The sequence below is a fragment of the Microcebus murinus genome, chromosome 14 (assembly GCF_040939455.1).
Source record: "Microcebus murinus isolate Inina chromosome 14, M.murinus_Inina_mat1.0, whole genome shotgun sequence".
Lineage (NCBI taxonomy): Eukaryota > Metazoa > Chordata > Mammalia > Primates > Cheirogaleidae > Microcebus > Microcebus murinus.
In genome coordinates, this window is record NC_134117.1 from 77,396,052 (window position 1) to 77,408,119 (window position 12,068).

Below are 12,068 nucleotides of genomic sequence, written 5' to 3' on the forward strand. Positions count from 1 at the left end.
GGGTCTCACAGTGGAGGGGATCAGTAACCTCGCCCAAAACAGTTTAGGCCTGGCTGAAGACGCCCCAAATAGGCACAATTGTTACTAGTTTCCACGTATTCTGAACTTGTCTGTGTGTCCCCCTCTCCATTTTCCCAGAGTCCCCACCTCGCTCCCCAGCACCAAGTTCCGGAGGCTTCCACCTGCCCCACTCCACTGCTCCTCGGCTCACGGAGGCCTCGCCTCCACTGAGGAGCACGGGCGATGGCACAGGAGGACGCTACAGCAGCTGGTCTCAGGTCAGAGGTTCCGCAGAGGCACCTCCCCAGTTCCAAGTCCCCCTCCCCTTATGAGTCACCTTGTCTGTGTGGCAAGGGACCGCCAGTCCCACTGCAGCTACGTATTGTGTGAATCAGGGGCGATCGCCTCTCTGAGCCTCAGTTTTCTCATCTGGGAAATGGGGTGGTGAAGGAGACGACCCAGGCCGTGGAGCGCGCCGAGGATCGCGGGGCGGCTCCCGTGCCCAGTGCGGGCCTAGGGGCCCAGAAGCCCTGGCCGCGGCGGCTGGCGGCCCGAGGGGCGGGCCGGGCCGGCGGGCCGGGCCGGGGGCGGGCGCTGGCGGCGGCGGCAGGCGGGCGGCGGCCGCTCTCCCGCGTCACAGCGCCGGCGGCGGCGGGGAGATGCGGCTCCTGGCGCTGGCGGCGGCGGCGCTGCTGGCGCGGGCTCCGGCCCCGGGTAAGCGGGCGGGCTGGGCGGGTGGGGGCCGGGCCGCCCGCGCCGAGGAGGCCGGGGCTCGGGCCTGGCGGGAGGCCCCGCCGCCCGCAGTCGCCCCCTGCCCGGGCTGGAGCCGCGCTGCCACCGTGGCCGAGCGCTCGGTGGCTCCCGCGAACTCGGCGGGGCGCAGCGGCGCCTTCCCAGCCCTCGGCGGTGCCCTCCGGGGTCGGGGCGCGTCCCGCCGACCTCGCCCCGCGGAGCCCCCGCAGCAGCCCGGCCTTCCGGGCGCCGGCCTGGGCGGGCGCGGGCGGGGCGCAGCCGGGCTGGTGTGCCCTCTCCGCGGCGTCGCCCCAGCCGTCGGCAGGTTCTTCTGGGCAGCAACTCCCCCTTAGCTTTCTTGGAGAGGTGCTCGGCCCTGGAGGCGGGAGTGGCTGGGTCTGCCCTGGCCCGGACCTTGGGGACTGGGCACTTGGTCGTGGGCCTTCTGAGGTGACCAGGCCTGGGGAGATGGGGCGTCGCAGCTGAAGGAGCGCCCTTTCCCGCGGCACGCTGCTCTGCCGGCGGCTTCTCTGCCCGCTGGCCTCCCTGGGCTTTGCTGCTCCCGCGGGAAGCTGCGGAAGAATTCCCCTCTTTACTCTCGGGGCCATCCAGCCTCCTCAGGGCAGTAAGGACCATGCTGGCCAGAATAACATATATGTTATTGTGATAGCTGAATACATCACTGGTGCACTTTTCCTGGGCGCCCATCCAGTGCCAGGTGTAGTGCTGCGTGGTGTCTCATCTAGCCACAGTGCTACAGCGTTGTAAGGAGTAGAGCAAATGTTTATATATCCAGATATTTCAGAAAACATTAATTTGGTTAATCTCGCCAATAACCTCCGAAGGAGGTGCTATTGTTATCACCATTTTATAGCCAAGGAAACTGAAGCACAGGGCCATGAACTAACTTGCCTAAGTCACCAGGCTTGTAAGTGGTGGAGCTGGGATTTGGAGCCCATAGCCTGGCTCTAGACCCTGTGCTGGTAACTGCTAAGGAGCATTGCCATTGTTTTGTAAATTAGGGAACTAATGCTTGGAATTTAGTAATTTTCTAAGGGTGACCCAGCTGCTAAGTGGCAGAGCTAGCATTTGGGCCAGCATAGATGAGAGTCTGAGGAGGGACTTGGGTAACAGTGGGAAGAAATTCATCCACTGTCCCCTAGCTGCAAGTGCTGCCAGGCTTCCAGTGAACCTGAAATCAGTGCTGTGGGACATGTGTCGGTCCCCGCTGTCACTGTCTTGGCCGGGAATGACGGGCAGTTTTACTGGTCTCATTGGGCCAGGCCAGCTCTCGTAGTCAGCCTGCGCTAGCCAGCAGTTGGTCACTGAGGCCCCTCCTCCCCCAGGCTCCTACTTGCCGGTGCTGTGGGGGTGGGTGTCCCCAGACATTGGCTCTTTTAGCTGGTGAAGGACATTCTCATGTCTCCAGGAGCCCTCAGGAGCCTTGAGAGCTGGAATTTGGGATCCTTCTGAGTCCACCCTGGCTGTGCCCAGGGCCACCCCTCAGATAATGGTCACAGCTCCTGCTTTGGTGACACTCACCGTGTATGATGCCGCCCACTCTTCTAAATGCTTCACCCACAACTCCTTGCCATGATCCTGCCAGACCCATTTTATACATACGTCCAGCACCCTAACCACTGCACTTTTCTACCTCTCCATTTTGGGATGAAGCGGGACTTTAATGGTAATTTGGTCCCACTTTTCATTTTATAGAAAAGAAAACTGACATGCAAAATATTTACTTAAAGCAAAGCTGTAGTCCAGAGTGGTGGCCAAGAGTTGTCTTTGAAGCCAGATTGCCTAGGTTCAAATTCCAGCTCTGCCACATACTGTGTAGCTTGAATAAGTTGCTTAGCCTCTCGGTGCCTCAGCCCTCCTGTCTATAAAATGACAGTAAACAGAGTATGAGGATAATTTGAGAAAAAACATCCAATGTGCGTGGAACAGTACTTGGCATGCAGTTTGTTCCCAGCAGATGTTAGCCTCCATCATTGGGCACGGTGGGAATTTTGTGCTGGATAAGTACTGTCTTCAGGTGATGGGCTTAATATGAATGAATCACCCTTGGGCTAGGTCAGGTAGCACCTCTGCTTAGTATCTAGGGAACACTGGCTCCCAGTGCCATGGCTTTTTAAGTGATACCTGGCTCCGTGAAGTGCGTGGGTGCAGTTTCTTCAGGCAGAGAGGAGGTATGGGGCACAGAGCCGCCAGCACGTTCCTGGCCAGGTCAGAACTGAGGGACTCTGGCTGAGCCCACCTCTGTGTCCCAGGCGAGGCTCTGTTAGAAATAAGGCTTCACAACGAGTAGGTTAGGTACGATTAGCTACATGGATGTCTTCCTAGGCTGTTTTCAGAGCTATTCTTTTCATGACACTATCCACACACAATCAAGGAGGTTAGACCCCTTAACTCTTATCCACAGGAATTTAAGATTCACTTACAAGCATGCCAGCTACATCCTTTGTAGGGGGGATCCAGCGCAAAGTGAAAATGTGGGGCCCCTCGATAAAAAGTTGCTAAGATTTCAAGGAAGCAACAGCAGAGATTAAACCAGGTGTGGGCCCTGTGTCTGCAGGTCTCAGGCTCACGAAGCCCACCCTCTTAACGGGACAGTGTGCGTGCCATTGCTGGTGCTGCACCGCCACCGCGCTCAGGGACGCACGCTGACTGGTGTCTGTGTTGTAAGGGCGTTTTCCCATTGCAGCCTTATGCTCACCAACAGAGGCGCTTTCCCATTTCTCAGGTGATGACACTAAGGCTCCGAGGGCCTCACACTTGACAGAACCAGGTTTCCAGCCCAGCTCCGATGGATGCCAGACCCTGGCTTTACACCAAGCCCCACCAAGTCACCACTTCTGTGTCTTGTGTCTCCCAGCTACCTGGGAATGCCCAGGACCATGGCATCCCTGTGCCCAGCCCGTGTGGGTGCCCAGGACTGCCAGTAACAGAGCGTGTGCTTGCTGGAGTGGATTCACTACAGCAGGAATCCCTACCTCTGTTTGGGTCAGTCTCTTCCCTATCGGTGTCTACAGGGGGCCTGATCGGGATGGAGAATCCCCTGCTGCAGCCCACGTGCAGCCAGGGGCGGCTGTGCCACAGTGGGGTGCAGTTCAGCAGGAGGCACCGAACTTTACATTTCCGGCCTGGTCCTCCTGCCTCAGGACCTTTGCACAGGTGGGGCACTCTTCTAGGAAGGGTGCTCCTCACTGCTGCCCTGAATTTTATTTTAACTCCAACTGGGCCTTCAGCTCATGGGCATCCCCAGGGTCCCTTCCCTGACCCTGAAGTCTAGATCAGGGTCTTGCCATGGCAAGACTTTCTGAAGCCCTGCACCTTTTCTCTGTAGCATGTGACACTGTACATTCTCCTACGTCTTTGTCCCTGTGAATGGCTGCCTTACCCACTGGACTCCCAGCTCCACGAGGTCAGGAACGTTGTCTTCCTCACACAGTACCTGCCACATAGGGCGTCACTGGGGGGCAGGAACTCCGCGTGGGGAGGTAGAATGTAGGGGAGAGTCTACCTCCCGCAATTCCCTACAATGCAGAGTCTTAAGACAAGAAGTTAAATTCTTTTCTGGGCCAGAGTGACTTTGACAACCCTCCTTCCTAGGCCAGGAGATGGGAGTGTGTGCTCTGCCAGGGCTCCTCATTTTCTCACCTCGTGGAGGAGGGGCGAGTGGCCCCCGCCCTGTCTTGCCAAGGCCCATGTTTGCTCGGCCCCCCTGCCCTGCCGGGTGTGTATGCCCTGCCTTCCAGACTGGGGTCCAGAGAGGAAGGGCCTGCGCCTGTCACCTGCCCCTGGTGTTGTCGTGCCCTACTTCCCACATCCCGACTGCCACGGGTGTTTCCTCGCTGAGCCTTGTGGGCCTGACGACTGTGGGGGCAGATGTCTGACCCCCACCCGCCACCCTCTTAGTATTGACATGACATCCACGGCTGACACTTGCCAGGCCTAGGCCTCTGCCTGCGTTCTCTCCCCTCCCTCCAGCCCTGCCCTCCCGCAGCTGCCGGCGTTGGAGTGCCGCCTTTACGCAGCCATCCTCAGTGCTGGGGAAGGTGTCACCTTGGAAGGCTCGTCACAGGCACGGGGACCCCACAAGCTGAGGGTCCAGTAACATCACCTAGCCCCTCGTGCTGAATAGATATCTGGGCTGGCGGCCACTGCAGGGCCGAAATGAGCCTTCCTGGGAACAGGGTTACAGCGGTGTGCTCCGGCTCCTGTGACAAAGTACCACAGGCCAGTGGCTTATACCACAGAAACGGGTTGTCTCACATTCTGGAGGCCAGAAGTCCAAGATCAAGGTGTCCGCAGGGTTGGCTCCTTCCAAAGCCTCTCTCCCTGATCTGCAGATGGCTGCCTTCTCCCGCGCCTTGGCGTGGTCTTCCTGCAGTGCGTGCCTCTGTCCTAATCTCCTTAGAAGGACACCAGTGATATTAGATTAGGATCCACCTTAATGACCTTATTTTAATTTGATTACCTCTTTAAAGACCTCATCTCCAAATACAGTCCCATTCTGAGGTACTAGGGGTTAGAGCTTCAACACGTGAATTTTGGGGAGACACAATTCTGCCCACACAGAAAGGTCTTTGCACTTCAGTGGCAGAAGCAGATGCTTGGCCTATTTGTAAGAGACTATGGGGCAAGATGAAGGCAGAGAGGTGTGTCATAAAGAAAAAAGAGGGCTCATTCTGGGGCACTAGTTGGGTCCCCTCCCTCCCCCGGCGCCGCCGATGGGCCTGAGCGGCAGAGGCGGAAGGGTTACTGGCTTGCCTCCAGGATGGAGTCTGGCCTCCGTGGGGACGGAGCACTTGGCACATGCTCTTGGTTGCAGTCACTATAAATAATCCATCCTTCTTGCAGAGTTAATAGGAGGAGCCTGGGGCGCAGGGTCCCGGCTGCGCCCTCATCCCACCCATCTCGTTTCCATTTCCTGCCTTCCCCCTGTCCTGGACTCCGCTGGGATCGGGCGGTGGCGAGGGGGGCTGGACTTCAGTTCGGGAAGCCAGCTGCCGCGTCTCTGTCTCGGCTGCGCTTTCCCCCTGCCCAGCCCTGGCAGCTGTTGGAGCGGCTCAGCCTGTCCCCAGCTGCCACATTCCTCACCAGGGAGCTCCCATCGCGGGGCGTGCGGACACGGGCCTTAGCAGTCAGGAACAAATGCTGCCTGACTAATGTGGCTTTCGGGCAAGGTGCCCACTAGGTGGGTGAGCTGCAGGGGCCATGGTGGGGCCAGTTCCTCTTCTCTTGCCCTGGGTTAGTGACTTCTGATGACAGTGGGATTATTACTAGAGAGCACGTCCCTCCCTTGGCGCCTGTGGATCTGTAGTTCCCAAGTGTCCCCCGGGGCTGGCTTGGTCCCTCATTGCTGTAGACGCGGGAGACCTCCTGCCTGTCCGCAAGAAGCTGAAAGTTCGCTGGAGCGTTAACCTTCTTCCACGCATGTCAGAGTGTCTGTGTCTAAACCCTGGGGTCCTGTGACTGGCACCTGATGTGGCCAAAGGCACTATATGGCTGTGATTAAGTTAAAGCTCTTGGGTTATCATTGAGTGTCCTGTGGGCTTGTGCCTGTCTCCTGAGAGACGAGAAAGAAAATTAAAGAAAATTGGCCCTCAATTGTCTCTCTCGAGGTGGTCAGTCTATACATCAACAGCAGGGACCGGATGAGAGGATGACCCATGGCCTGGATGGTCACGAGGAAGGCTGTTCCCCGCCCTGCCGCAGGCTGTGCGTGTGCCGACCCACAGCCTGCGTGGGGATGTCCAGGTCTGTCGTGACCTTCCTCTTTCTTCCTCGCCTGCCTGCAGCACTGACCGGGGTCAAAGCTTTTGGTGACCTCGACATCTGGGGCCCGAGCCCTTTTATGTGACTAGACGGTGACATTTGGGGCTGAAAGATGTGGTTTGGGCTGAAGTGGGGACACTTGTGCGGGGAGGGGCAGCGAGTGGCTTCCTGGACTTGTGCGGGGTCAGTGCAGGGGTGCGGGACCGGCGAGAAGTCATCCCTGACGAACAGAAAGAGCTCCCCGCATCCTGTGCGGGGTCCTTGGGTGGTCTCTGCGTGCCAGGAGAAGGCTCTGCCGTGAGCTCCAGGGGTCGGCCCGCCACAGTGCACAGTCCCAGGTGTGCCGTGACCAGTAGCTCCTGGGAAAGGATAGCGGCGTGGGCCCCTCCGAGGTCTGCTGGTTGGGATGGCTGGGTGGGGGTGGGGGTGGCGCCACAAAGGCCAGCTCAGGGCGGAACAGCGGCTGGGAGTGGGCAGCCCTCGGGCCTGTTCTAAGAAACCAAAGGACAGGAAGTACTGACTGGGTCTGGAATTCCAATGTTTTGGGGTGATGGGAGGGGCTCTCATCCCTCTTCGTACCTGGGGCCCGATAGTTCTTTATTCTTGCTTCAACTCCGAGACCATGGACCCTGAGTCAAAGATGAAACTGAGCAACTCTTGTCATTGCAGCTCACTGGTACTATTTAGCACCCCAGCTGACGGTTACAAACCCTCTGCCCTGGGTACGGTTGAGGCAGCTGGGACAGGGCAAGGGCCATGGAAGGGCAGACCCAACTTCGTGGTGGACAGGCCGTCAAGGGGGCGGCCTGCCTGCCCTGCCCCAGCAGCTCGACATCAGGCTGGTGACAAAACTGATCCAAGCCTGCAAGGGGAGGTGACTGCAGGTGGCGGGTGGGGGTATGGGTTGGGTATAGGCTGGAAATTTTCAAAAGATGACAAAAATCCAATTTTATGTTAAGTCTTCTGAATTTTAAATGTTAGCAGCTGATGACAAAATTTTGCACAGTGCTCTGGGCCAGGCGGTCAGTGTTTGGCATCCCACGTGGTGGAGGGACCCATAGGTGGGACAGTAGGAGCCCATGGAGCTTCGCCCCAGAAGAGCGCCCTCCTCTGGCCCTCAGGAAGGTGAAGCCGGTGTGGAGGAGGGCAAGCCAGGGGGAGCGGGGCTGTCTGGTGCAGGGCACCCACGCACGGCACTCGCCTGGCCACTCGACCGTGGACTGTGCACACGGGGACACAGGCCGTCCTCACCTCTCCTTTCCCCTTTTTCTCTGCAGAGGTCTGTGAGGCCCTCAATGTCACCGTGACCCCGGGGCCTGTGGTTGACTACCTGGAGGGGGAAAATGCCACTCTCCTCTGCCACGTCTCCCAGAAGAGGCGGAGGGACAGCTTGCTGGCGGTGCGCTGGCTCTTCTCGCGCTCGGACTCCCAGGAGGCCCTGATGGTTAAGATGACCAAGCTCAGGGTGGTGCAGTACTACGGGAACTTCAGCCGCAGCGCCAGTCGGCGGAGGCTGCGCCTGCTGGAGGAGCGGCGGGGCGCGCTCTACAGGCTCTCCGTCTTGGCCCTCCGGCCGGCGGATCAAGGGCATTATGTCTGCAGAGTCCAGGAGATCAGCAAGCACAGGAGTAAGTGGACGGCTTGGTCCAACGGCTCCTCCGCGACCGAAGTGAGAGGTGAGTGCGCGTCTGTCTCCCTGGGAGACGCGTGGGGGCAGGTCAGTGGCCCTCCCTCCTGTCACCTTGCAGGGGCACCCGGGTGGGTCTGCTGGGCCGGAACACACCTTGTTGGCCTTGGTGGGCCACAGCCAGAGAGGCAAACCTGGGGCGGGCTAGATCTCACCGTGCACAGGCTGAGGTGTGGTACCGGCATGGAAGTGCGCCGGCCCGAGCCGCCCGGCCTGGCCTCTGGGCAAGACCCGTGTCCTGTCTCCGGGTTGGGTGAGCCGTGTGCTGTCACAGATGCGCAGAGCCGGACGCTAGTCAAGGGCGGGGGCCGGCGTTGCTCAGCAGTAACTAGCGCGGCAGGGAGAGCGTCCAGCACGGGCTGGCCCGGCGCCGACCTGTGCACCGGCGCTGGGCTTTCGGAAGGCGAGTGGGGGAGGGGGAGGGGCGATGGGGACTCGGGAGAGTCAGGGAAGTGTAAACATTACAGAGAGCAGTGTGCGGGGTGTTTGGGCTGCGTAGACCTGTCTGGGTTTGCTGATGTGCCTGTGGAACTAGGTCCCCACTTCCCACAGAGATGGAGTTCGGCTGGAACAGTTCGTGCTTTCGCCAGCGGCACTTTGAGGAGAGTAGGGTCATCCAGCCACTCGGCCTTGGGCTGTTAGAAACTGTGTTGGCGTTTGTCCACGTCTTCAGAGGGGCTCGTGGTGGCGGGGTGCCGGGCACCCATGGAGGAGGCTCGCACTGGGACGTCCTCGTGTGAATTCTCAGGCCTCAGAGCAGGACAGGCTGGTGGCTCTGACCCATCGCCCCGTGGGCTCATGCACGCCCGGGCGGCTGCTTGCGGAGAGGCGCGTCGGGAAGTGGGCAGAGGGGCAGAGGCGGCCCTCCTCCCGCAGGTGCACGGGGTGCCGGCCGTTCCCGAACGTCTTCACCACCATGTTTGAGGGTTAATGGTTTTTGTCTTCAATGTTCTATTCAAGGAGACACCTCTTGCAATTTTATTTAAACTTTGTATTGTCCACTGCAATTATATCTTTGATTGTTTTGAATTGAATTTAGTTTGGCATAAGATCAAGGGATTATAAAGTAAAGCTGATAGACCCCAATAAGAAAACGCATCTCTAATTTTGTTGTATACATATAATATAATATTAAATGCCTTAGTGATGTTTTGTTAACATTTTTATGGGATAAAAGTCAGTTGTGAAAGGGATTTTTAATGTCCTATATGAATAAGGGACATGTGTTGAAATACTTTATAAAGATACTCATTAAAGTTGTTCAGCTTGCCTTTGGAGTTACTTGTAATGTTCTTAAGCACAGAGTGATGCATTAACTAAAATGTTGTGCACTTTTTCTCCTTTAGCAAATTGATTCAAGAAACCAATTACTATTAGTATAAATATGTATTTTGGCACAGAAAACAAAAAATACATCAGACAACTGAGGCTGGGAGAGTCCACTTAGAACATCAGTGGCTCCACAGCACAGGATCTCATAAAGGCCTTCTCCTCCTGTCTTCATGGCGCAGTGCATTCTGGGTCACACACGAAGCTCTTGGCGGTGACAGCATTCTGCCCAGTAGAATATGTAAGCATGTGCCTTCCAGTAAGCACAGTCATCTAGTTCGCCATTTAATGTGGCTCTACTTTCAGTGAGTGAAGCTGGGTTCCTTCCAGAACCTTTATTTGGAGCTTGTTCCAAGACTTCAATAGAAATTACCATGTCTTTGCCCTCTTCTGTGCTTCCTCCGGCCCTGCCCTCCCCCGCCCCCCTTTCCTGCACTCTCTGTCTCTTTTCAACTTCCTCTTTCCTCTCCCTGTCTCTCTGTCTCCCATCTGTCTCTCTGTGTCTGTCTGTCTCTCACTCTCCCCTGGTCCTCCCGGCCTCTTCCCTGGCAGTGGTTCTAACCTCTCTGCAGAGCTCTGCCTCCCTCTCCACTTTACTCTGCCCCAGCCTCTGGGCAGGGCTTACCTTAGGAAGCAATGACCTTACCTTCTAGAACGTTCCACTTACACTTCCAGGGAACTGTTCCAAGGTGTGAAAAAAAGGTAACCCCAAGTAAATGGCCTGAAACCAGACTGTCTTGTTTAGGATGGAGTGTATGGGCCCCAGGCCAGGAAGTGTGTGAGCCTTGGCCACCTGTCCTTCCCAGGTAGGCACAGGCCGCAGCCTGCTGTTCCGGCCCTACTGGCACCTTCCCTGGGGTCCAGGGGCCTTATTTTCTTTAATCTCTACCTCATGTTAATAGTTGTTATATGGAAAACAAAAACAAAACCAACAACGAGAAGTTCTAGGGTAGACCTGTTTGGGTTGGCATGTGGCATATTAAACAGGATCTCTCACAGATTTTCTTTTCTTTTCTTTTCTTTTCTTTTCTTTTCTTTTCTTTTCTTTTCTTTTCTTTTCTTTTCTTTTCTTTTCTTTTCTTTTCTTTTCCTTTCCTTTCCTTTCCTTTCCTTTCCTTTCCTTTCCCTTCCCCCTTCCCCCTTCCCCCTTCCCCCTTCCCCCTTCCCTTCCCTTCCCTTCCCTTCCCTTCCCTTCCCTTCCCTTCCCTTCCCTTCCCTTCCCTTCCCTTCCCCCTTCCCTTCCCCCTTCCCTTCCCCCTTCCCTTCCCCCTTCCCTTCCCCCTTCCCTTCCCCCTTCCCTTCCCCCTTCCCCTTCCCTTTCCCCTTCCCTTTCCCCTTCCCTTCCCTTTCTTTTTTTGAGACAGAGTCTCTCTCTGTCACCCAGGCTAGAATGCAGTGGTGTCAGCCTAGCTCACAGCAACCTCAAAGTCCTGGGCTCAAGCGATCCTCCTGCCTCAGCCTCCTAAGTGGCTGGGACTACAGGTGTGGCTACTATGCCTGGCTAATTTTTTTCTGTTTTTTGTGGAGATGGGTCTCACTCTTGTTGGTCTTGAACTCCTGAGCTCAAGTGATCCTCTTGCCTCAGCTTCCCAGAGTGCTAGGTGTGAGCCACCACACCTGGCCACTCACAGATGTTTTGAGGTGCCTCACTTCCCACCCCCACACCCCACAGTCTCTTTCCCAATATGCTCAGTTTACTTCCCTGCTTCCTGCAGGCATCTCGAGCCTTCCATGGGAGAGGGGAGCTTTTCTTGGGATTTCCTTTCTAGCACTGCCCCCGCCCTTGGCCTTCACCACGGACTTCATCACGGCCTCCTTCCTGCAGTGTTCGAACCAGAGGTAAAATTGCTTGTCTTCCCCTGCAAACTCCTGCAAAGAGAGGCTGGTGCCTGGTCTCTTCTCCCTGTTGGGCGCACCTTGCTCGGCAGACAGAGGGTGGCCCTGCTGGCGTGTGCAAGGGTGGCTCCGGCACAGAGCAGGGCCACGGGCGCTGGCTCCTATCCTTTGTCCTGATTTCCATGCTGTTTTCTATTGCAAAAGTAACATAATTCAATTATAGAAAACATGGATAAATATTGATGAGCTTGAAAGAAGAAAATAAAAATGACACACTGTGTCTCCATCCAGGCACAGCTTAACATTGCAGTGCAAATTATTTTCTGCAAATAAAATTTTAAACCCTAATTTCAGTCTTACCGTGAGTGCTGTTCTGTGACTGGCTTGCCTGACTTACTCAGTAGTGTGTGCATAGCCCCTTGTTGTTAAATGCGCTTCCATACCATAGCGCTAATGACGGAACAGGGTTCCGCGGTGTGGACGGACGGCGATTTAGCTTCCTAATGATTGTTATGGGCATTTGAGCTGCTCTGAATCCTTGTCAATAAGTGTCCATGGATGTCCCTGTCCTTAGCACAAGTCCTGGAAGTAAGATTACTGGGGCCAAGGGTCTGTACAGTTTAAAGATAGCTGCAATTTCAATAAGTGAATTGACTTCTAAAATAGTTAATAAATTTGTATTCCCACCCGCACTGAAACT

The 12,068-nt window shown here is 56.3% G+C and overlaps 1 protein-coding gene across 1 annotated transcript in view; it reads left to right on the forward strand.

The window, feature by feature from the left end:
• The first annotated feature begins 592 nt into the window (after positions 1–592).
• Positions 593–12,068, forward strand: part of LOC142875591 (V-set and transmembrane domain-containing protein 4) — an 89,407-nt gene continuing 77,931 nt past the window's right edge. Inside the window, exons 1-2 of the mRNA XM_076010308.1 lie at positions 593–714; positions 7,794–8,192. Of these exons, the coding sequence (XP_075866423.1) occupies positions 660–714; positions 7,794–8,192 (454 nt within the window). The 5' untranslated portion in view covers positions 593–659. The remainder of the gene's footprint in view (positions 715–7,793; positions 8,193–12,068) is intronic.